Raw genomic sequence first — 23,724 nt, 5'->3', positions numbered from 1 at the left:
CTCCTGCCAAGGTCTCCGCGGCCTCCACCCACATCACTAATTCACACGGGTGTTTTCGCGGCTATGCCTTACCTGAAGGGCAGCCGCCATGCACTTGTGCTCCCGGCTGCTCCCACACGCCCTCCCTCCCCCATACTCCACTACCCCAGACGCTTCTGGCTTTTCTCCCTTCCTCTGGTCTCTACTGTGGACTCCTGTGCAGGGGCACTGTTCTTGACTCAGAGACTTATGCTGGAGTTCCTAAAGGCGGAAGCCCTCTTCTTCTCTTCCTTTATATGTTACACCCCTTCCCTAGGCAACCTCATCCAACAGGACACTTCAGAACCTCCCAGAACTGCTGTCTTCAGTTTAGACTTCTCTCTGTGTCAGAATAAACTTCTCCAAAATCAAACTTATGATTTTTCTTTCTTAGACCCTTTCAGTGTTCCCTAGGGGAGAACTGTTCATCAGAAAGGAAATCTACTGAACTGGAGAACGATTCCATTGTATTTAAAATGGAATGTGTACAATGTCAGTGAATCCAGAGGAGTCATTGGGAGAAACAGAGAGCAGCAGAAGAAAACAGTAAAACCTACAACTGCATGCGTGAGGTGAGCCAAGCTAAGGTGGAGTCGGCCAAGGGATCCTGAGAGGCCGAGCTGCCTTGGGTGGGGTGCTGCTCAGGTTAATGATCTGAGAAACACCACAGGAAAGGAAAGGCCACTTCAGGGCAGAGCAACATGAAGTCTGACTGACTCTGCCTCAGGGAAGGTTTGGGGAAGGACTGGGATGGATCTGGGCAGTAGACAAAGAAAGATCACAGATGATGACCCACGGTTATACTCATTTTTCTAATCACACTAGGACCACAGCCTTGTCTAACTCAATGAAACCAAGCCATGCCTGCAGGGCAACCCAAAATGGGCGGGTCATGGTGGAGAGGTCTGACAGAATGTGGTCCACTGGAGAAGGGAATGGCAAGCCACTTCAGTATTCTTCCCTTGAGAACCCCATGAACAGTAGGAAAAGGCAAAATGATAGGATACCAAAAGAGGAACTCCCCAGGTCATTAGGTGCCCAATATGCTACTGGAGATCAGTGGAGAAATAACTCCAGAAAGAATGAAGGGATGGAGCCAAAGCAAAAACAATACCCAGTTGTGGACGTGACTGGTGATAGAAGCAAGGTCTGATGCTATAAAGAGCAATATTGCATAGGAACCTGGAATGTCAGGTCTATGAATCAAGGCAAATTGGAAGTGGTCAATCAAGAGATGGCAAAGGTGAACGTTGACATTCTAGGAATCAGCGAACTAAAATGGACTGGAATGGATGAATTTAACTCAGATGACCATTATATCTACTACTGCGGGCAGGAATCCCTCAGAAGAAATGGAGTAGCCATCATGGTCAACAAAAGAGTCCGTAATGCAGTACCCGGATGCAATCTCAAAAACGACAGAATGATCTCTGTTTGTCTCCAAGGCAAACCATTCAATATCACAGTAATCCAAGTCTATGCCCCAACCAGTAAAGCTGAAGAAGCTGAAGTTGAACGGTTCTATGAAGACCTACAAGACCTTTTAGAACTAACACCCAAAAAAGATGTCCTTTTCATTATAGGGGCCTGGAATGCAAAAGTAGGAAGTCAAGAAACACCTGGAGTAACAGACAGATTTGGCCTTGGAATGCAGAATGAAGCAGGGCAAAGACTTTTGCCAAGAAAATGCACTGGTCATAGCAAACACCCTCTTCCAACAACACAAGAGAAGACTCTACACATCACCAGATGGTCAACACTGAAATCAAATTGATTATATTCTTGGCAGCCAAAGATGGACAAGCTCTATACAGTCAACAAAAACAAGACCAGGAGCTGACTGTGGCTCAGATCATGAACTCCTTATTCCCAAATTCAGACTTAAATTGAAGAAAATAGGGAAAACTGCTAGACCATTCAGGTATGACCTCAATCAAATCCCTTATGGTTATACAGTGGAAGTGAGAAATAGATTTAAGGGCCTAGATCTGATAGATAGAGTGCCTGATGAACTATGGAATGAGGTTCGTGACACTGTACAGGAGACAGGGATCAAGACCATCCCCATGGAAAAGAAATGCAAAAAAGCAAAATGGCTGTCTCGGGAGGCCTTACAAATAGCTGTGAAAAGAAGAGAAGTGAAAAGCAAAGGAGAAAAGGAAAGATATAAGCATCTGAATGCAGAGTTCCAAAGACTAGCAAGAAGAGATAAGAAAGCCTTCTTCAGCGATCAATGCAAATAAATAGAGGAAAACAACAGAATGGGAAAGATTAGAGATCTCTTCAAGAAAATTAGAGATACCAAGGGAACACTTCATGCAAAGATGGGCTCCATAAAGGACAGAAATGGTATGGACCTAACAGAAGCAGAAGATATTAAGAAGAGGTGGCAAGAATACATGGAAGAACTGTACAAAAAAGATCTTCACGACCCAGACAACCATGATGATGTGATCACTAATCTAGAGCCAGACATCTTGGAATGTGAAGTCAAGTGGGCCTTAGAAAGCATCACTACAAACAAAGCTAGTGGAGGTGATGGAATTCCAGTTGAGCTATTTCAAATCCTGAAACATGATGCTGTGAAAGTGCTGCACTCAATATGCCAGCAAGTTTGGAAAACTCAGCAGTGGCCACAGGACTGGAAAAGGTCAGTTTTCATTCCAAACCCAAAGAAAGACAATGCCAAAGAATGCTCAAACTACCACACAATTGCACTCATCTCACATGCTAGTAAAGTAATGCTCAAAATTCTCCAAGCCAGGCTTCAGCAACACGTGAACCGTGAACTCCCTGATGTTCAAGCTGGTTTTAGAAAAGGCAGAGGAACCAGAGATCAAATTGCCAACATCCACTGGATCGTGGAAAAAGCAAGAGAGTTCCAGAAAAACATCTATTTCTGCTTTATTGACTATGCCAAAGCCTTTGACTGTGTGGATCACAATGAACTGTGGAAAATTCTGAAAGAGAAGGGAATACCAGACCACTTAACCTGCCCCTTGAGAAATGTGTATGCAGGTCAGGAAGCAACAGTTAGAACTGGACATGGAACAACAGACTGGTTCCAAACAGGAAAAGGAGTACGTCAAGGCTGTATATTGTCACCCTGCTTATTTAACTTCTAAGCAGAGAACATCATGAGAAATGCTGGACTGGAAGCAGCACAAGCTGGAATCAAGATTGCCGGGAGAAATATCAATAACCTCAGATATGCAGATGACACCACCCTTATGGCAGAAAGTGAAGAGGAACTAAAAAGCCTCTTAATGAAAGTGAAAGAGGAGAGTGGAAGAGTTGGCTTAAAGCTCAACATTCAGAAAACGAAGATCATGGCATCCGGTTCCATCATTTCATGGGAAATAGATGGGGAAACAGTGGAAACAGGGTCAGACTTTATTTTTTTGGGCTCCAAAATCACTGCAGATGGTGAGTGCAGCCATGAAATTAAAAGACGCTTACTCCTTGGAAGAAAAGTTATGACCAACCTAGATAGTAAATTCAAAAGCAGAGACATTACTTTGCCGACTAAGGTCTGTCTAGTCAAGGGTATTGTTTTTCCAGTGGTCATGTATGGATATGAGAGTTGGACTGTGAAGAAGGCTGAGCATGGAAGAATTGATGCTTTTGAACTGTGATGTTGGAGAAGACTCTTGAGAGTCCCTTGGACTGCAAGGAGATACAACCAGTTCACTCTCAAGGAGATCAGCCCTGGGTGTTCTTTGGAAGGAATGATGCTAAAGCTGAAACTCTAGTACTTTGGCCACCTCATGCAAAGAGTTGACTCATTGGAAAAGACTCTGATGCTGGGAGGGATTGGGGGCAGGAGGAGAAGGGGACGACCGAGGATGAGATGGCTGGATGGCATCATGGACTCGATGGACGTGAGTCTGAGTGAACTCCAGGAGATGGTGATGGACAGGGAGGCCTGGCGTGCTGCTATTCATGGTGTCGCAAAGAGTCAGACACGACTGAGCGACTGAACTGAACTGAATAAATACTCAGAAACTATAAGTTTGGTGACTTAAGAAGCATTACAGATTCATTCTTTTTCTCAGATGTCACCATCATCGGTATAAAAAGACTAAATATTGGTGAATCCATGTACTGTCTCACCTAGTGATCACCATGCAACTCAAGACCTCAGTCCGGAGACCCTGGAGCCCGTCCGCAAACGCTGACTTCTGTGAAATGCTTTGACTTACTACTTCTTCCTGCTTGACGCTTTGTCTGCTATGACTTTGTTTTCCCCCAAGAAAAGTCAACCATACCCAAAGCAGTCAGAATTTAAAAAAAAAAAAGGTTTATACTCTAAGAGTGGCTTCACTCGACATCTAATTGTGGTTGTTCAGTCGCTAAGTTGTGTCCAACTCTTTTGCAATGCATGGACTGTCGCCCACCAGGCTCCTCTGTCCATGGGATTTCCCAGGTAAGAAGACTGGAGCTGGTAGCCTTTCATTCTCCAGGGGATCTTTCTGACCCAGGGATTGAACCCACATCTCCAGCACTGGCAGGCGGATTCTTTACCACTGAGCCACCGGAGAAGCCTGACATCCAGTTACATAACCCAAATCCTAGAAGTCACCCTTGACACCTCCTTGTCTATCACTGACCAACTTTAACCCATCACCAAGTTCAACGAATTTTATCTAAATATATCTCAAAGTCATCCATTTACACCCATCTCAAAGATATAACCCTGGTCCTAGTTACCATATTTCTTTCCTAGGCAGTGATAGCCTAGGAACACGTATCCTTGTATCTATTTTGGTCCTCCTGCGGTCTCTTCATCTCCACTTACAATGACCCTTTAAAAACATACATCTGATTATGTCATTGACCCCTCCTTAAAACTCCAATATTCTTAAAGTGGTCTAAAAGGTCAAGCACAGACCAGCTCTTGCTCTCCACCCTGCTCTGAGTTCAAACTCTATGAGCGTTCCCCTCAATTACCAGGGCTGCCCAGGTGACTCAGGTGGTAAAGAATCTGCCTGCAATGCAGATTTGTCTTCAGTCCCTGGGTCAGGAAGATCTCCTGGAGGACATGGCAACCAGCTACAGTACTCTTGCCTGGAAAATCCCATGGCCAGAGGAGCCTGGCAGGGAACAGTCCATGGGGTCACAAAGAGTCAGACAGGACTGAGTGACTCACGCACATTCCCCCAGTCACGTGACTCCCTCACCTTCCCACTGCCACACTCTGCAGATTAGTCTGTGCCTCCTGACTGCCATTCGGACCTCAGCTTAAGTGTCACTTTCTTAGCGACACTGTTCCTAACCCTCTATCACTCTCATGGAACCGTATTCTTTTCCTTTAGAGAACAAATCTCAATTTGTCATTATTCATTCATTAGGGGGATTATTTTACGTAACATATGTCCCTTACACTAGCTCCCAAAGGTCATGGTCGAAGGGACCTTTGGTTTCTTCTCCTCACTGTGTGTATATGCCTGGGTCAGCGAGGATCTAGCACAGAGCAGCAGAGAAGGTGACGGCGCCCCCTCCAGCGCTCTCGCCTGGAGAATCCCATGGACAGAGGAGCCTGGTGGGCTGCAGTCCATGGGGTCACTAAGAGTCGGACACGACTGGGTGACTTCACTTTCACTTTTCACTTTCATCCCTTGGAGAAGGAAATGGCAGCCCACTCCAGTGTTCTTGCCTGGAGAATCCCAGGGATGGGGGAGCCTGGTGGGCTGCCGTCTATGGGGTCGCACAGAGTCGGACACGACTGAAGCGACTTAGCAGCAGCAGCAGCACATAGTAGGGACTCAGGAAATATGAGATGAATAAATAAATGAAGTGATGAGTGAGATTTACCAACAAAACTTAACCCGAGTAGAAAAGCTCAAAGATAACCTTTTGTGTCTTCTTTAATAAGATCAAAATGACCAGGAGAAAATATATACCCACACAACTGATGTGTCTGTGCCTAGAGAATAAGAAAGTTAGATAACAAAATTCTGTCTTCTCATTCCCATTTTCCTCTTCCCTTCCCTTAATCTGAAGCTAAAGCTACTGCTTCGTCTCTGCCGTAGGGACATGCCGTGCGTCCCTAAGGTTCCAGAACTAGAAAGCAGCATGCAGCGTGCACGTGCACGCTAAGCCGCTGGACTCAGCCGGGTGTGACTCTCTGCAACCCTACGGACCGCAGCCCACCAGGCTCCTCTGTCCGTGGGATTCTCTGCGAGAGAATTCTGGAGTGGGTAGCCACTTCCTTCTCCAGGGAATCTCCTGCCCCACAGATCAAACCCATGTTTCCTGTGGCTCCTGCACTACAGGCAGGTTCTTCACCAATGAGCCACTGGGGTAGCCCAGATGCAGTATAGCCAGGACCAACAGTGTTCTGACTGCAAATACAGAATTCTTTATAATACAGAAATCACTGAATTTTGTTAAATTTTTATTTAGCTATTTCCTGAATCCCTACTATGTGCTCAAAATTAGGTATACAGTAAGGGGAAGAAAAAAAGCAATCTGTGACCCTAAAGGTTGGGACCTAGTGTAAGGGACATACGTTAAAATAAAATAATCTCACTAATGAATGAATAATGACAAATTGAATTGTGTGTTTGTAGGAGAATGTCAAGGACATTTGATGACACGTACTACATTTCAAACTTATGTGTGATATAAAAAGCAATGGGGTAAAATTATTGAAGGTTAGAAATTCACATTTTTTTTAAAGTATGAGAGGAGCAACTTTCAGCTGATGAAACGTTTTTGTTTGCAATATTTTGCAAAGCTGTGTTAAAGGAACTTCAAGGCTATGTGGTCCTTTGAAAGCACTCACAGTGGCAAACAGCCTGATACCAGCCTCTTCTGTCTCTAGTTCCTTCCCTATGAAGGCTGAATCTCAAGTCTCAGATGCTAGTGGCTGCACCTTCAGCTCCCTCAGGTCCTTGCCAATCCAAAAAATTAACCCTGCCAGGGGCCAATTCTGGACTGAAAAACCATTTGGTCTTTAACTCCACCCCTGGGGTTTACTATTGTTTAAGAAAATCAGAGTCCTGCTATACAGCACCCTAAACAAATTTATGGGATCTCCAACATTATCTCTTAACGTTATTTCCATAGATTCCTTGCAAAGTTCCCCTTCGGTCACTCAGAGCTGTGACTGCCCCAAACATCTGTCACTGGTCTTACGCTCTTTCACTCTGACCCCCGTGCTCATCCTTCTTTCACCTCATCCTGTCTCAGAGAGGAGAGACCCATGAGCAAACATTCCGAACCTTCCTGCCGCCTCCCTCCGGGAGAATCCACGGCTCTGAGCCCCTCTCGGCTTCCAGGCCACCACTGTCCTCTAGCTTCCTGCTACTGCCAACTTGTTCTGTTAGCATCTCTCTCTACACATCCACCCATCCATCCACCCCCACATAGAGCCCAGGATTCTGTCCTTGGTTCACTCTGTCATGTAATCTACACTTTCTCCTCAGGGAAATTTACCCATCCTTCAAGCTTCAGCTGAAGATTTTAAAAGCCACGCCTCCAGGTTCAAATTTTCCCTGGACTCTGACCCACAGTTCCAGCCTCTTCTAGGCATGCCCCCTTGGATGTCTCAGACTTCATTTATTGAGAGTTGCCTTCCTTATCTTTCCCACTCCAGCTTACTCTTCTTTAGGAATCCCCAACTCAGTTCCAGTCGAGAAATCTGCCATTGCTGCTAGACCACTCTCCTATAGCCCCACTCCCAGTATTATCAACTATACTTCAGAAATGTCTGTCCAGCCTGTTCTTTCCATAGTTGAGACCCTTCTCAATCTGGCCTATATTACCATAACAGTTTCCGTAAGTCTCTGTCTGCATACGTCCTTTTTTCTAAACATTGCCACTTGACTATATCCTTGATCGAATAACCTGTATATTAAAAAAAGCAAACAATCCCCACCTTTGGTTTCCAACTCCATAGACAATAAAATCTAAGTCACTTAACAAAGGCAGAACCACGCTTCAGTCTAGCACCTCAGCTTTTCATCTTATCCTACTCCATACAAGCCCAATATTCTAAGCACGAGACACTTCTTACCACTCAGACTTTCCAATTTCCATAAAATTGTGGACACTGTCACCTCGACTCTCCTACTCTGCCAAGTTATCTCCTACTCATAATTCCAGATCTAGCACAGACTTCAGGTTTTAAAGATAAATTGTTGCCGATAAATCAATGTGAAGTGTCCCGTGGACGCCGAAAGGGGCTTCTTTAATTACAGCAGGAATCATGATGTGGGCTTCCCTGCAGCTCAGCTGGAGAAGAATCTGCCTGCAATGCAGGAGACCCGGGCTCCATCCCTGGGTCGGGAGGAGCCACTGGAGAAGGAAATGGCAAACCACTCTCGTACCCATGCCTGGGAAATCCCACAGACAGAGGAGCCTGGCGGGCTACAGTCCATGGAGGAGACGGCAATCCACTCCAGTGTTGACTGGACAATTTCATGGACAGAGGAACCTGGCGGGGGTTCGCAAAGAGTCAGACACAACTGAGTGACTGAACTGAACTGAATACATAGCAGCAGGAGCTGAAAGACGTATCTCAATAGATACTAGGCCAGGAAGGGTTTTCTTTATCGCATACCAATTCCATAAGACATAATTATTGACTCTGTTTCTTCTCTTAGCTACTTTAGGCAAGTTTTCAAATTCAAGGTATTTTCAGCAACTATCATTTTTTCATATTTTTAATATGAAGCTAATAATGAAAAATGCTAAAAGGTACCTTGGTAAAGGTGTGAATTCACTGATTATCCCCTCTGCTCCAAGTGCGATCCCCTGCACAATAAATGTGCTTCCCATTCCTTTCCAAAGGGCCCTTGGTCCCTAAAACGAACAGAACTTATCATTATTTCTGCTAATGCCTAAAAAGGGGATACAGAAGTTCTTAATAAAACTTGACATTAAATGTTTTCTGCTATTTTCCAGTAAGACATTATTCTAAGAACATTTTAGTAGAGAATGACAAGTAAATTACCTCCTTTCTTTAATATTTGTTGGGTGGCCTACATTTAGGCCAAGACAAACACTCCAAATTAATTATCTCTAATATGGATTAAATACCCTTAATATTTAATTAATTTTGGCAAAGATGTGAAGTTACTGATTATTCAGTGATATCAAAAGATATCATTACCCAGTTAAGTTAGTTTTAGCATAAGAGTTATAATATCTTCAGTAACTAAATTAAAAGGAATTATTGTTGGTTTAACTGTTACTAAGGCCAAATGGTACATTATAAATAGCTTTACTAGAATAGACAGCTTTCTCACCTGGGTTTTGTTGAAGCTGTACATAATATTGATGACTGTAAATGGGGTGAGATGGTAGTGCCGAGCATGGTAGTTAACCTGAGAAAAAGATATTTATGATTATTTTCTATTATTGTTTTGTCAAGAGATAAGAGCATCAAAGATACACAGTGGAGTCACAGCATAAACAAAAGCTCAATTGTAAAGTCAGCATGGATCCTGCAGAAGCAAAGCTACTTTAGAAATCGCTCTAAATAACTTAAAAGTGAAGAACATGTGGTCACACACACAGCCCTGAGGGACCAACGTGTAACATATCCGGGCTTCCCTCACAGCTCAGCTGGTGAAGAGGCTGCCTGCAATAAACTATATAATGAAGAAGGCTTTGCTGTCTGATATTTATGTTTCCTTAAATATCAGCATGAAATTCACTGTGGCAGAATGCTCGTGCCATTTAACACACAGGAACCACAAAGAACTCTGGGAACAGACTTCTGTCTTCCACAGCAAGCAGTAACAAGCTATGAACAACTGGGAAATTATGAAATCAGTATAGGGGATCAGAACTAATGTTCATTAGGTGACATAATAAAAGAGTATCAGAATGCATCACACACTCTGAAAGTACTACTTTATAAAACATTTTTAAACATCACTCATGTATGTATACACTGGCTTACAATGCAATATTGTCACAATGAAAAAAATGTGTCTAAAATTCACTCTTCTGGGGCATATATTGGAGAAGGCAGTGGCACCCCACTCCAGCACCCTTGCCTGGAAAATCCCATGGATGGAGGAGCCTGGTAGGCTGCAGTCTATGCTAAGGGTCGGACACGACTGGGCGACTTCCCTTTCACTTTTCACTTTCATACATTGGAGAAGGCAATGGCAACCCACTCCAGTACTCTTGCCTGGAGAATCCCAGGGACGGGGAGCCTGGTGGGCTGCTGTCTATGGGGTTGCACAGAGTCGGACACGACTGAAGCGACTTAGCAGCAGGGCATATGCACTATTCCTACTATTTAAATACTGAATTCTCTCTATATGCTTACATTTCGGTGCTAAACATATAAACTTATTTTTTTAAAAAAACTAATTTATCTTTTCTAACTCAATTTTCAAAGATGACGTTATACTATAGGTGCTTTTGCCAGTGTGGCCCACTAGCCCTCAAAAGCTCATTATCCTTTCAGGGGATAGACGTGTTCAAAATTATTTTCTTGATACTAAGGCATCATTTCCTTTGTTATTGTGTTGACATTTCCAATAATAGTGCAAAAGCAACAGTGGGAAAAACTGCTAACTCTGGCATAACTGAAGGCAGCGGCACCAAACGGTATTTTCGTGCTTATTGAATTCTTCATCTGACTCACGTGTGAAGAGGCAAAGCCACTTTCCCTAAAAGACGTCCTTGGTGAAGCAGTGACTTTTATAGAATCTTGACTCCTGAGTACATATCATCTTTCTAATTTAATATTTTGTGTATTGCATAATGAATATGCTGTCATAAGAAAAAGAACTTGTCTGATGGAGCTGTAAGTCTGAAAATAATCACTTTTTTCCATGGAATACCATTTTTTTTTCCTGGAAAAACTAAGAAGACTATAGTTACTTGGGACAAACATATTTTTAAAACTAAACAAAGTGGCTCATTGATTAGAGAACAAGATTATTAGTTGCCAATGATAAATTTGAGCCTATGAGCAAAAATTAGAAATCTGGAAACCCTATATCCACTATCATGAACCTACCAAAACTCAAAATACTTTTCTGGTGAGATTTATAGTGATTGTAATGATGGTGGTATTTTAATACAGTAAAAGCAAATGTCATAACATTTAGAAGATTATATAATCAGTAAATCAATATTTTTCAATTAATCAATGCATGATATAACAGAATCACACATGATGAGTAAAAAGAAACCCATTCGACATGAAGGACAGATCAATAGGTTTTAATGTAAAAGAGTATAAAAAAATTTGATCTGTGTGGTTTCGGATTTCACACTGCAAATAACTTTATCTGCCAATTATCTAAACTCCCATTTTTAAATACGTATGTATATAAGGCTAGGCTTTCTTGTTTCTTTCAAAAACCATGTGTTGCAACAGACTGCAGCAACAGATGTGACAATCTGGCTGGCTTCCATTATGCCAGGCATTAAAGGTATTTTCAAAAACGTTATAGTGATTTTTCATAAAAATGTTCTTTATGCTAATACCTCATCAATTTATTGTTTTTTTAATGAATTAAACATATATATATATATAAATTTTTCCAGTTTGGGGTTCTAAAATGGCAAATATTGGTAGATTTAATCCATAAATGCGAGAGTTGGACTGTGAAGAAAGCTGAATGCTGAAGAATTGATGCTTTTGAACTGTGGTGTTGGAGAAGACTCTTTAGAGTCCCTTGGACTGCAAGGAGATCCAACAAGCCCATCCTAAAGGAGATCAGTCCTGGGTGTTCATTGGAAGGACTGATGCTGAAGCTGAAGCTCCAATACTTTGGCCAGCTGATGCAAAGAACCAACTCACTGGAAAAGACCCTGATGCTGGGAAAGATTGAGAGCAGGAGAAGGGGACGACAGAGGATAGGATGGTTGGGCGGCACCACCGGCTCGATGGGCATGGGGCTAAGCGAGTCTCCAGGAGCTGGTGAGGGGCGGGGGGGCCTGGCGGGCTGCAGCCCACGGGGTCACAAGGGTTGGGCACGACTGCGCGACCGGCCTGAACTGAACCTACATGAACAATCGTTCTCTGGGGACCTCAACGAATTTTAAGACTTAGCTTTCAAATACCAAAAAGTTTGAGAACTGACATATTATACATTTCGGTATACATTACACGGAATAATGGTTACATGGTCTCAGCCATTTACCTGAGGCCTATACATCAAATCAGGGTTAGGGTCACTGCTTAGAAAACCACAGAAAGCACGCTTACCTGACACTGGCGGCGCAGAACGATGCAGGGATGGGCCAGCACGTTTTCTGTGAAAAGACTACAGAAGGGCGGCCCATCTTTACAACACATGCGATTTATGCTTAAAGAACCATGTACTACTTAAGTGATGCATTATTCTTAAAAGTAAAAAACCAGAGTTTTCAAATGTTTAGACGTGTTTACAAATCATTGTAACAATAACAAGATTCAATATGAAAAAAAACTAAAGTCAGATTTGCAAACTGCTAAGCAAAGAAACAACATATAATATTACTATGTACAGTATAAAGATGAAATTATCGATACACTTGTAGGCCTGATATGGAAAACTTACTTCCTAGACAATTTAAATGCCCCTTCCCCTTTCTTTCAGAGGATGTGCTGTGAACAAAGTTCTCATCAGAAGAGCCATCCATCCTATAAATTTTGGTGTGGATGTACTTTGCACTTAAGTTATAGGGATTTTAATGAACATATTAGGTGAAACCTAGATGCTATGCTCTTTTTTCCTCTCTAACATCAACTCTTTATCACATCAACACTAGTTGAATCAAATATCACAAAATAAATACTAAAGACATCTCAAAAACTATATTTACACAATATTTTACAACATATGGAAATGTTGATTCTACAGATGCTATGCTGCTAAATATCTTGTCATAATTCTGATGTTGAGGAAAAAAGTTCAATGCAAAATTACTTGTTTTCGGAGGGGGAGATAAAATTACATTTTATTTTTTGGACAGACACATGAAAAGTTCTTACAATATTCCTTTAAATTATTTTGTGTTTAGAAAACTGAATGAATTTTCACTATCCTTATGGGGGAAAATTATAGGTCTTAAATATTTTTTTCTGCACATCACTTTTTAATATTTAGCTACTTCTCCAAAAATCAATCTAAAGGAAGTAATACAAATTATTTAACATTATAAATTAAAGAAAAAAACTTTAAATAAAATTTGAATTAAAAATCTTTAGACAAAACATTACCTTGCAAGTCCAATACCAAATCCAGCAAATCTATTCAACTGCTCTAAAATAGAAGGAATAAGATTACTCATAACCATTATTTAGGTTTACCATAAAAAAGAACAAAAAATATCTTTTTACTAACATGACATTCATTTAAACTCCATGTCCCCAAATCAAATTTTGACAGGGGCCAGAAAGGTCATTTGAATGAGTGAAGAGCTCCACTGGGGCTTGTGGCAAGTTACAAGGGGCAGACTCCCTAACTGCTTTTCAGATCCAACTCATTGTTGTCACATGGAACTCTGAGTTCAGGGTTTCAAAGCTGTGATTTTTCTAAACAGATATTCTCATTTTTATATAGTATCTTCCAATTTTAAAATGCTGGCAACTATTTTAAAAAGGATTAAAATTTCATGTAGACCAAATCCAACATGTTTGTAGGTAAATGCCAAGAGCTACTAGTTTTCAACTTCCAACTAATTTTTTTTTCTAGTGAGGACTCTGACTGATAACTTTCATCAACCATACCTCCTGTATTGTAATCAGTCATTCACTGTGACTGGTGGAAAGTATCTGTGTTACACCAACAGTTGCAAGCAAAACATCCCATGAATATAATTAAGTTGAAAGAGCACTTAGGGTAGCTGAAATGGGGAAAAGAGGCTCTCTTCTCAAGTTTTAAAGACTTTGATGTGTTGTTCTTTAGTTGCTAAGTCGTGTCCCACTCTCTTGTGACCCCGATGACTGTAGCCCACCAGGCTCCTCTGTCCATGGGATTTTCCAGGCAATACTGGAGTGGGTTGCCATTTTCCTCCAGAATAGTTTGATAGTAGCTGCTTAATTCCTGGAGAAGGATATGGCAACCTACTCCAGTACTCTCGCCTGAAAAGTCCCAGGGACAGAGGCCACTTGACACCCTGTAGCCCATGGGTTGCAAAGAGTCGGACTTGACTGAGTGACTGAACACGCAGCTAAATCAGGTCTCTGTGATACACTACTGCGCACATATGTGCTGCTGCTCATGGCACAGTTAGAGTCTGATCAGGAGGGTTTACAGCTGGGTTTACAGTCAAAAGAGAAAATAAATTTTTTTTTCCCTAACTGAAAAACTTAAAATCATAAAGATGAAATATCAAACCCCAAGAGACTAGACATTAAATTTCAGCTAAAATATTCACAAGGGATTTTTCTCCCATTCTGTTTTCACTCCCCTCTTCTCCAATCCCTCCCTCTCATCTCTGCTCTTTCTAATGAAGTGATGCCCTCACTATTCCCTGAGAGGCAGAACAAGACCATGTAAACAATCTCTGGGGAAACCACCATTGCCTTGAAAAATGTACAAGGGCAGAGGCTTCTTTTGCCCAATTAAGATACTTTCCTCCTTTCATCTTTTCCCTTTGTGTTTGTACAGGTCATCCAACAAACGAACAAAAAAATACCACTGACATTCTCTGGAAGGTGTCAGGAAGGCTTACTAGTATTAACTAAGTCTCCCAGGCTTCTATCCTCTTTGCAGAGTTTTTCATCAGCTTCTTAACTGCTGCAAAACACTCCATACAAAACCCTGGATATTAAGATCTCATTATAACCATCAGCGCATAAATTATGAAAAGATAAAACGTCAGCTTTACTGCCTGAGAAGGTAACTGTGAGGCAATCACATATGCATTCTGAATAATTTATAACTTTCCAGTACTCCTTCTGAGACCTATGGGAAAAAAACAGAACTAGACAGAGTAAAAACCTAACTGTACACATAACACTGAGTAAGTCACTGATCCTCCATCCATCCTCACTGGATGACGGTACGATCTGTTCCTCCCCGTAACCCAAATAAATGTTACTGTACTTCCTAGTCGAAGAAACGGGGCTAAAATGTATGTCTACAATGTACATCATACTTAAGGATGTGATCTATTATTCTAACACTTTTAGACGGGAACATGCAGCAGCCATTATCTCCATTTTATGACTCCAGACGATGTTGAAAATATCTACATCACATAGGGTTGCAATTAAAACATCTGTCTTCTGACAAGGAGGCCTGGCGTGCTGCAGTCTATGGGGTCGCAGACTCTGACACGACTGAGTGACTGAACTGAACCGATCTTCTGACATTGCACAGAATAATTATGTCTTGATTCCAAATTCTTATCTTGAAAATGTCTTCAGTGTTTTTCATTCTTTAGTGGAGTTTTTAAGTAAAAAAAAAAAAAAGAGAGGAGGTGGGAAAACATAGTAGTGGTTTGGGATCTAGAACACAAACACAACTCCTATGATTACATGGAAAGAAGACCGACTTTTAGCCTACTGTGTGGTCCACACTGTTTCAGGCATTACTGACACCTCATTCTGTTTGTAGGGTTTTTTTTTTTTTAACAAAACCCTGAATTATTCTTCTATACACCTTAAAGATGAGGACAGTAAGAGAACACAAAGATAAGAAAGTCTCAGCTTTTAAGAGTGGTAGAGAAAGCTCTGAGCCCAAGACTGCCTATGGTCTCGGAGAAAGTTCTTTGCACAGCGCAAAGCCACCACTGATCAATGGAATGAAGGTGATACAGCGGACGGTCAATCAGCTATTTCTCATGTGAGTCCTCATAAACAGCAAACCAGTCTCCTTTGTGGATTCAGGGCATGCGAGGTAGCATCCCGAAACCTTCCGTGATCGCTGCCACGCCAAGGTTATGGCAAGCCTCTCCAGAAACCACTGGAGTAGGGAGAGGGCGGAGGCCTGTTCCGGGGGCAGAGGGCGAAAGGAGCGCCAAGGGGCGGCGCGGCGCGGCGGGTCGCGCCTCCGTGGTCTGCGGGCGCCTGGCCTCCGATCACTCTCCCCGCCCCTCCAGCGCCCGGGGTCCCTCCCTGCCGCTCCGCGCGGACCACCCCGCCAGCCCTCCGAGGCCTCCAGGCCCTCCCCGCCGCCCCGCAGGCCCTCCCCGCCTTCCCTCCGGCGCCCGCCCCCTGCACGCCCCCCAGGCCCTCACCGCCGCTGCGCCCCGCGCCGCCGGGGCAGGGCCCCTCCGCCGGGCCCTCGGGCGGCGTGCAGGGGGCGGGCGCGCCGCGGGGCGGGCTCTCCTCGGCCCAGTGCAGGTTGCGGCTCCCCGGGATGTCTGGGGGAGAGGTCACCCAGCGGCTCAGGTCCGACGCGGAGCTGAAGGACCTCGCCGGAAAGGCGCCGCCGAAGCCCGGCTCGTCCCGGGCCCCACCCCGGTAGCCCAAGCCGTCGAACCCGTCCGGGCGCCGCGGATGCATCGCGCACAGGGGCAGGATAAGGCCAGCCCGCCCCGGAGCCCGCCGCCACCCGGGCCACACAGCCTCTCCTCAGCGGCCGCGGCGCCCGGGCAGCCTGACACCCGGAAGTCACGCCGCCAGCCCGGACGTGCAGGGAGCACGTGACCCTACCGCTTCCTGCGGCCGCGGGAGGCGCGGTTGCTAAGGAAACGCGGCGGCACACGGAGCGGCGGCCCGCGGGAAGGATGCCGGGAGGTGGGAGGATGCCGGGAAATGGGAGGAGCTAGGGGTTTGGAGGGAGGCCTCTGATCGGGCGAGAGGAGCCTTCAGCTAGAGGACGCGCGGTTGGGCGTCTCACCCGGAAGTGCCTCGCCCCACACAGGGGCCCGAGGTCTATATTTCTCTCGCGAATGCCCCGCCAGCCACGAAGGCGCTCTTGGAGGTTCCAGTTGCCGGTGTCCACAAGGTCACACCTGGCTTTCCCTCCGGTACTTGGCGCTCCGACTGAAATCTACTGAGATGCCTCGTTCGGCCCAGTGAACCCGGAAGTCTGTGGAAGGCTGGAGCAAGCCTTAGAAATGAAGGTCGCGGGAGAAAGCTCCTCGTTCCTGCCCTCCTGGCTCCACCCCAAAATACGAACTGTTCTCCAGGACTTAGGAATTAAGCATCTTCCTTTTCTAAGGCCACAGAACGACTTTGGATAGTTACTGTAGTTTTGTTTTTTTTATTTTGCCTTCTGCTTCTCAAGTCAGGGGCATATTTAAATCCCAAGCGACACTGTTCAAAACTGACACCTAGTTGAAAATTAAGAGGACTTCTAAAAGAGTCATCTACTACCTGTTTTTATTAGCTCCATGGGCTGTTTTGGCAGCATGTGTCTCCTTAGATCTCAACGAGCCCAGCATGGGTTCTTCCTCGGTCCTTTCTTCCCCAGGCCGCCCAGGATTCTGAGGGCTTTCAGAGAACTCTGACGCACTATTCTCAGTCTTCCACGAGCGAACCTTTCTTTTTTTTTTTCAGAGTAATCATCAGCTTCGTCTTGAGTGGACTGACATTCTTGAGTTGTAACGTGACTGGGAAAATGTATTCTTTTCCTTAGTAAGTGTATTCAGTATTATTCCAACGCTAGTACCTAATTACTGGATATCTAATATCCAGTTAGTTACTGAACGTAATAAAGATATATCTGTGTTCCTTAAGAATGATGGCTCAAGATTGGGATTGGCTCAGGCCCAAAACTTATTGTTTATTAAAAGGAAGAGAAAAAGTCCTCTCTGTGTATGTACATATATATACTTGTCATATAAAAACAAGGGCATCTCACAACTTCACATCTATGTCACTGGAGAAAGGATGGCTTATTAAAAGGAGGATAACTGGGTAGCCGCTTGAGAGGAAGAAACAACAGCCTCACCTCACAACCTACTGTTATATGAATTCCAGCTGTAATATATTGCCTTTTTTTTTTTTTTTTTTAGCTTTTGAAGATTGAATATTGAAAGAATACTTGGTGAATATTTTTCAGATAGTGGATTGGAAAACTTTCTGAAGGTGACAGCAAAGTCAAAAGCAGTGTAGAGAAAGAGTAATCAACTTGACCATACAAAATTTAAATTTCTGCATGAGATAAAAAAGTAAAAACACAATAATCAAAATTTAAAGACAAACCACAACCTGGGAAAATGACGCTTGAGCGTAGTTTGGACAATGGATTACTTTACTGTAAAAGTGAACTCTCAACAGTAAGGGGAAAGCAGTAGAAACATAAGAAAAGTACATGAAGAGACAACTTATTTAATGCAAATGGGCAATAGTTAAATGAACAAGTATCTGTGTAACTGGAGAAAGGCAAATTTGAGTAATAACCATTTTTTCTCTATAAAAATAACAGTGTTTAAAAGGGCAATACACAATATTGTGCAAAGTGAGAAAAAAGTAACTCATTCTTTCTGGAATGGTGTAAAATATAAACCATGTGCGGTGTGTGTGTGTGTGTGTGCACACAGGCTCAATTGTCCAGTCGTGTCCAACTCTTGTGACCCCATGGACTATACTCACCAGGCTCCTCTGTCCATAGAATTTTCCAGGCAAGAAAACAACTTATGTGTTTTTAAAATTTATTTGGCTGTTCTAAGTCTTATTTTCGGGGTGTGGGATCTTTGATCTTTGTTGAGGCATGCAGGATTTTTAGTTGTGGTATGTAGGAGCTAGTTTCCTGACCTGAGATTGAACCTGGGCTATTTGCATCAGGAGCTTGGAGTCTTAGCCCTTCCACCACCAGGGAAGTCCTAAAATATAACAACTTTTCGATAGAGGGCATTTTGGCTGCTGCTGCTAAGTCGCTTCAGTTGTGTCCGACTCTGTGCGACCCCATAGACGGCAACCCACCAGGCTCCACCATCCCTGGGATTCTCCAGGCAAGAACACTGGAGTGGGTTGCCATTTCCTTCTCCAATGCAGGAAAGTGAAAAGTGAAAGTGAAGTCGTTCAGTAGTGTCCAACTCTTCGCGATCCCATGGACTGCAGCCCACCAGGCTCCTCTGCCCATGGGATTTTCCAGGCAAGAGTACTGGAGTGGGGTGCCATTGCCTTCTTCAATTTTGGCAGTATGTATCAAAAATATGTATAAAACTAGTCATAGCTTTGACTCCTAAATCTTAGGAAACAAACATAGGGTGTAAATATTTACTTATGGACATATTCATGATATAATTGCTCACAATAGGAAAAATTGTTAGGATTTCAAATATCAAGTAATTATTACTAATAATTAAAATGGTGCATCCATATGGTTCTGTAATCAAAATATATTTATCGAGCACCTAACTGTACCAGGTACTATTCTAAGCAATGTGGACAGAGTAATGAATAAACAATATGGAGTCCCTACATTGCTGAACTGACATTCTTATTGGGAGGCAAATAACAGGTAAATTTATCATGTCAAATCATGAAACAAGCATCTATAATGTCAGATAATGACGTGTATTATATTTTAAACTTAAATGATAGAGGCAGAATTTTTAGATTTCCTGGTCAGGGAAGCCAATAATTTGAAATAATCTTTAAACAGACAAAAATGAAGTGAGAGGATAAGCCGTGTGTGCCTATCTTGGAGAAAATTTTTCAAAGTAGAGCTAAGTATAAGGTCTGATGACAAACTAGGTAGCCAGTGAGCAAGCGTTCACTGAGAGCTGAAGGGAGCACAGGGGCCAAGTTGGACTGGGCCTTGTTGGTGATAGACAAGAACTTAGGTTTTCTAAGAGTAGAGGGGGGGGTAAACTTAATGATGTTCTCGAAGGGGAAACATGGCTTCCTTTTGGGGCGAAGGTGAAAGTCTCTTCTACTTGGCAAGACGTTGCAAGCTGCCGAGGTAAGTGATAGCAGTAATTTGATCTAGAGTGGTAGTGGTGAAGGAGCTGAGAAGGGCTTGAGGCCGTGTGTGAACAATTACATCAGAGGTAGATAGTAAATGACAAGTGAATGTGTTCATATTAGATTAAAACTATTGTGCATGATATGATTTCACTTTTGTAAAAATAACAATAAAGATACACACACAATAAAAGGATATATGTTATGTCTGGATGTAGCTTTACTAATTTTTTTATTCTCCACTTTCTAATTGTTCTAAGATAGCATTTTATGGTTTTTGTTTTTGCTAAGAAAAAATAATTATTTTAGAAAAAATAGATACACTAGATTTAGTTATGGGACACGGCAATAAAATTTTTTAGATTATTAAATCCGTCCATAGCAGTTAATCAACAGTCTCTAGAGCACTACCAGGCTTCCCAGGCAGCTCAGCGGTAAAGAACGCACCTGCCAGTGCAGAAGATGCAGGAGACTCGGGTTCCATCCCTGGGCTGGGAAGGTCGCCTGGAGGAGGAAATGGAAACCCACTCCCAATATTTTAGCCTGGAGGAGTCCATGGACAGAGGAGCCTGGTGGGCGGGTACAGTCCATGGGGTTAAAAGAGTCAGACATGACTGGCAATTCAGCATTCATGCAAAGCACTAATAAAGCCCTTCCATCATAGGAAATAATAATAATGTTGAAAAGGTACAGAATGCAAGGCTTCAAACTAGTTTAAGAAAGACGTTGCTCAGGTGTTGGAGAAGACTCTTGAGAGTCCCTTGGACTGCAAGGAGATCCAGCCAGTCCATTCTGAAGGAGATCAGCCCTGGGATTTCTTTCGAAGGAATGAGGCTAAAGCTGAAACTCCAGTACTTTGGCCAGCTCATGTGAAGAGTTGACTCATTGGAAAAGACTCTGATGCTGGGAGGGATTGGGGGCAGGAGGAGAAGGGGATGACAGAGGACGAGATGGCTGGGCGGCCTCACCGACTCGATGGATGTGAGTTTGGGTAAACTCCGGGGGTTGGTGATGGACAGGAAGGCCTGGTGTGCTGCGATTCACGGGGTCGCAAAGAGTCAGACACGACTGAGCGACGGAACTGAACTGAATTGAGTTTCTGTAGTTTGAGGATCTGAAAGTGGTTTAGATTAGTGGTTCTGGCTCAGGGTCTCTCATGAAGTTGCAGTCAAGACTTCAACTTGGGGTCTAGTCATCTTAGATTTGACTGGGCTTGATCGGAACAGGAGGGTCCATTTCTAAGATAGCTTGCTTGGCTGATTGTGGAATTCTTGCTGGTTTGATATCTCGAGGGCTCTGAATATCTTGCCACGTGCATCTCTCCATAGAACTTTCTGAGTGTCCACATAATGAGACAGCTGACTCCTTCTCAGAGCAAGTGATCCAAGACAGCAGAGATGAAGCCACAGCACAGACTTTTATGACCTTATCCCACCTCATCACTCCTGCTGCATTCTGTTATCCAGAAGTGAGTCACTAAATCCAATGCCAGGGCAAGGGGTCTGGCTTCCTCTTTAGAAAGGAGGGTTATCAAACAATTCATGTTCATATTTTGACGTCACTACATTTAAACCATCATATAACAATTAATGGATAGAATATATTGTAAGCACTAAACATTAATAATTAGGAACATTTTCACACAAACATTAATAGAATCATATAGATTAAAATGTTTACTTCTTCCCTAGTAAATAGATGTGAAGGGTTTGTTTTTTGGAAAATAATCATATGATAGAAATATTTAAACCATGAAATAGTTTAATAAATATTTTGAGTCCAATTATTATTCACCTGGAACTTCCCTGGTACCTCAGAGAGTAAGGAATCCGCTGGCATTTCAGGAGACCTGGGTTTGATCCCTAGGTCAGGAAGATCCCCTGGAGAAAGGAATGGCTACTCAGTCCCATATTCTTGCCTGGAAAATTCCATGGACAGAGGACACTGGTGGACTAGAGTTAATGGGGTCACAAAGAGTCAGACGCGACTGAGCAACTAATTATTTTTTTTTATTCACTTAGATGTGAATCAAAATACAAGTGAAGATTAGCAGACTACTTTGACAACTTTCAAGAGTTGGAAAAATATTCTGCTAAACAAAAGTATAGAACAAACAGGTCATTCATTTATATCAATATTTTCACTCAGAAATTCCGACACTCAATAAATTTGCTCACAGGATGAAATGAAAATCATCTACATTTCTATTCAGGAATTCACCCAACACTATTTATTCAGCATGCACTATGTTTGAGTCACTGAATTAGGTACTGTGATGCAGCTACAATTTTTGAGGATGGGATCTGAAGATATTTAAAATATTTTCTTTCTAATGTATTATGTGGACTAATAATTCTCACAGAAAGTTTTAATATGTACTAAGACAAGCCCTTCTGTGCTTGCTTCCTCTTTGTAACCTTTTTGGCTACTTGCCATTTAGTTTTCCAAGTGAAATTTAAAAACATTTCATTTTTCACTCTCTCCTAAAACACAAACACACACATTCACAAACTTTTGGATTTGAAGTGTACTTGCATAAAATTTATTTGATAACCCTAAAGTGTTTTTTTTATTTCATGGAATATTTCTTTCTTTATGCCACTAAGTGTTCTCTTCCAAAAACATGTTACACGTTTCTATTTGTTGAGATCCATTATTTCATGTATAGTTGAGGATCTAACTGAATTCCCCAAGCTCACAATAGTGGGACACCTTTATTATACTTTCCTTTTTGAAAATTGAGAAATGGCCCTACTACTTTCTCACACTTTATTATTTTAACTTGAATTATAAAATCTATAAATATATCATAATGATGTGATCACTAATCTAGAGCCAGACATCTTGGAATGTGAAGTCAAGTGGGCCTTAGAAAGCATCACTACGAACAAAGCTAGTGGAGATGATGGAATTCCAGTTGAGCTATTTCAAATCCTGAAAGATGATGCTGTGAAAGTGCTGCACTCAATATGCCAGCAAATTTGGAAAACTCAGCAGTGGCCACAGGACTGGAAAAGGTCAGTTTTCATTCCAATTCCAAGGAAAGGAAATGTAAAAGAATGCTCAAACTACCGCACAATTGCACTCATCTCACATGCTAGTAAAGTAATGCTCAAAATTCTCCAAGCCAGGCTTCAGCAACACGTGAACCGTGAACTACCTGATGTTCAAGCTGGTTTTAGAAAAGGCAGAGGAACCAGAGATCAAATTGCCAACATCTGCTGGATCATGGAAAAAGCAAGAGAGTTCCAGAAAAACATCTATTTCTGCTTTATTGACTATGCCAAAGCCTTTGACTCTGTGGATCACAATAAACTGTGGAAAATTCTGAAAAAGATGGGAATACCAGATCACCTGACCTGCCTCTTGAGAAATTTGTATGCAGGTCAGGGAGCAACAGTTAGAACTGGACATGGAACAACAGACTGGTTCCAAATAGGAAAAGGAGTACGTCAAGGCTGTATATTGTCACCCTGCTTATTTAACTTCTATGCAGAGCACATCATGAGAAACGCTGGACTGGAAGAGACACAAGCTGGAATCAAGATTGCCCGGAGAAATATCAATCACCTCAGATATGCAGATGACACCACCCTTATGGCACAAAGTGAAGAGACACTAAAAAGCCTCTTGACAAAAGTGAAAGAGGAGAGTGAAAAAGTTGGCTTAAAGCTCAACATTCAGAAAACGAAGATCATGGCATCTGGTGCCATCACTTCATGGGAAATAGATGGGGAAACAGTGGAAACAGTGTCAGACTTTATTTTTGGGGACTCCAAAATCACTGCAGATGGCGATTGCAGCCATGAAATTAAAAGACGCTTACTCCTTGGAAGAAAAGTTATGACCAACCTAGATAGTATATTCAAAAGCAGAGACATTCCTTTGCCAACAAAGGTCCGTCTAGTCAAGGCTATGGTTTTTCCTGTGGTCATGTA

The 23,724-nt window shown here is 42.7% G+C and overlaps 1 protein-coding gene across 1 annotated transcript in view; it reads right to left on the bottom strand.

The window, feature by feature from the left end:
• The window catches only part of SLC25A46 (solute carrier family 25 member 46), a 30,217-nt gene extending 12,171 nt beyond the window's left edge, over positions 1-18,046 (bottom strand). The window contains exons 1-5 of the mRNA XM_069592675.1: positions 16,165-18,046; positions 13,199-13,241; positions 12,203-12,260; positions 9,273-9,350; positions 8,726-8,826 (exon numbers count right to left, since the gene is read on the bottom strand). Coding sequence (XP_069448776.1) covers positions 8,726-8,826; positions 9,273-9,350; positions 12,203-12,260; positions 13,199-13,241; positions 16,165-16,432 — 548 coding nt within the window. The 5' untranslated portion in view covers positions 16,433-18,046. The remainder of the gene's footprint in view (positions 1-8,725; positions 8,827-9,272; positions 9,351-12,202; positions 12,261-13,198; positions 13,242-16,164) is intronic.
• Between the last annotated feature and the right edge of the window lie 5,678 nt (positions 18,047-23,724).

Source organism: Ovis canadensis, chromosome 5 (assembly GCF_042477335.2).
Source record: "Ovis canadensis isolate MfBH-ARS-UI-01 breed Bighorn chromosome 5, ARS-UI_OviCan_v2, whole genome shotgun sequence".
NCBI classification, from domain to species: domain Eukaryota; kingdom Metazoa; phylum Chordata; class Mammalia; order Artiodactyla; family Bovidae; genus Ovis; species Ovis canadensis.
The sequence above is the reverse complement of the archived record's forward strand: the minus strand, read 5'-3'. Positions and strand labels throughout refer to the sequence as shown.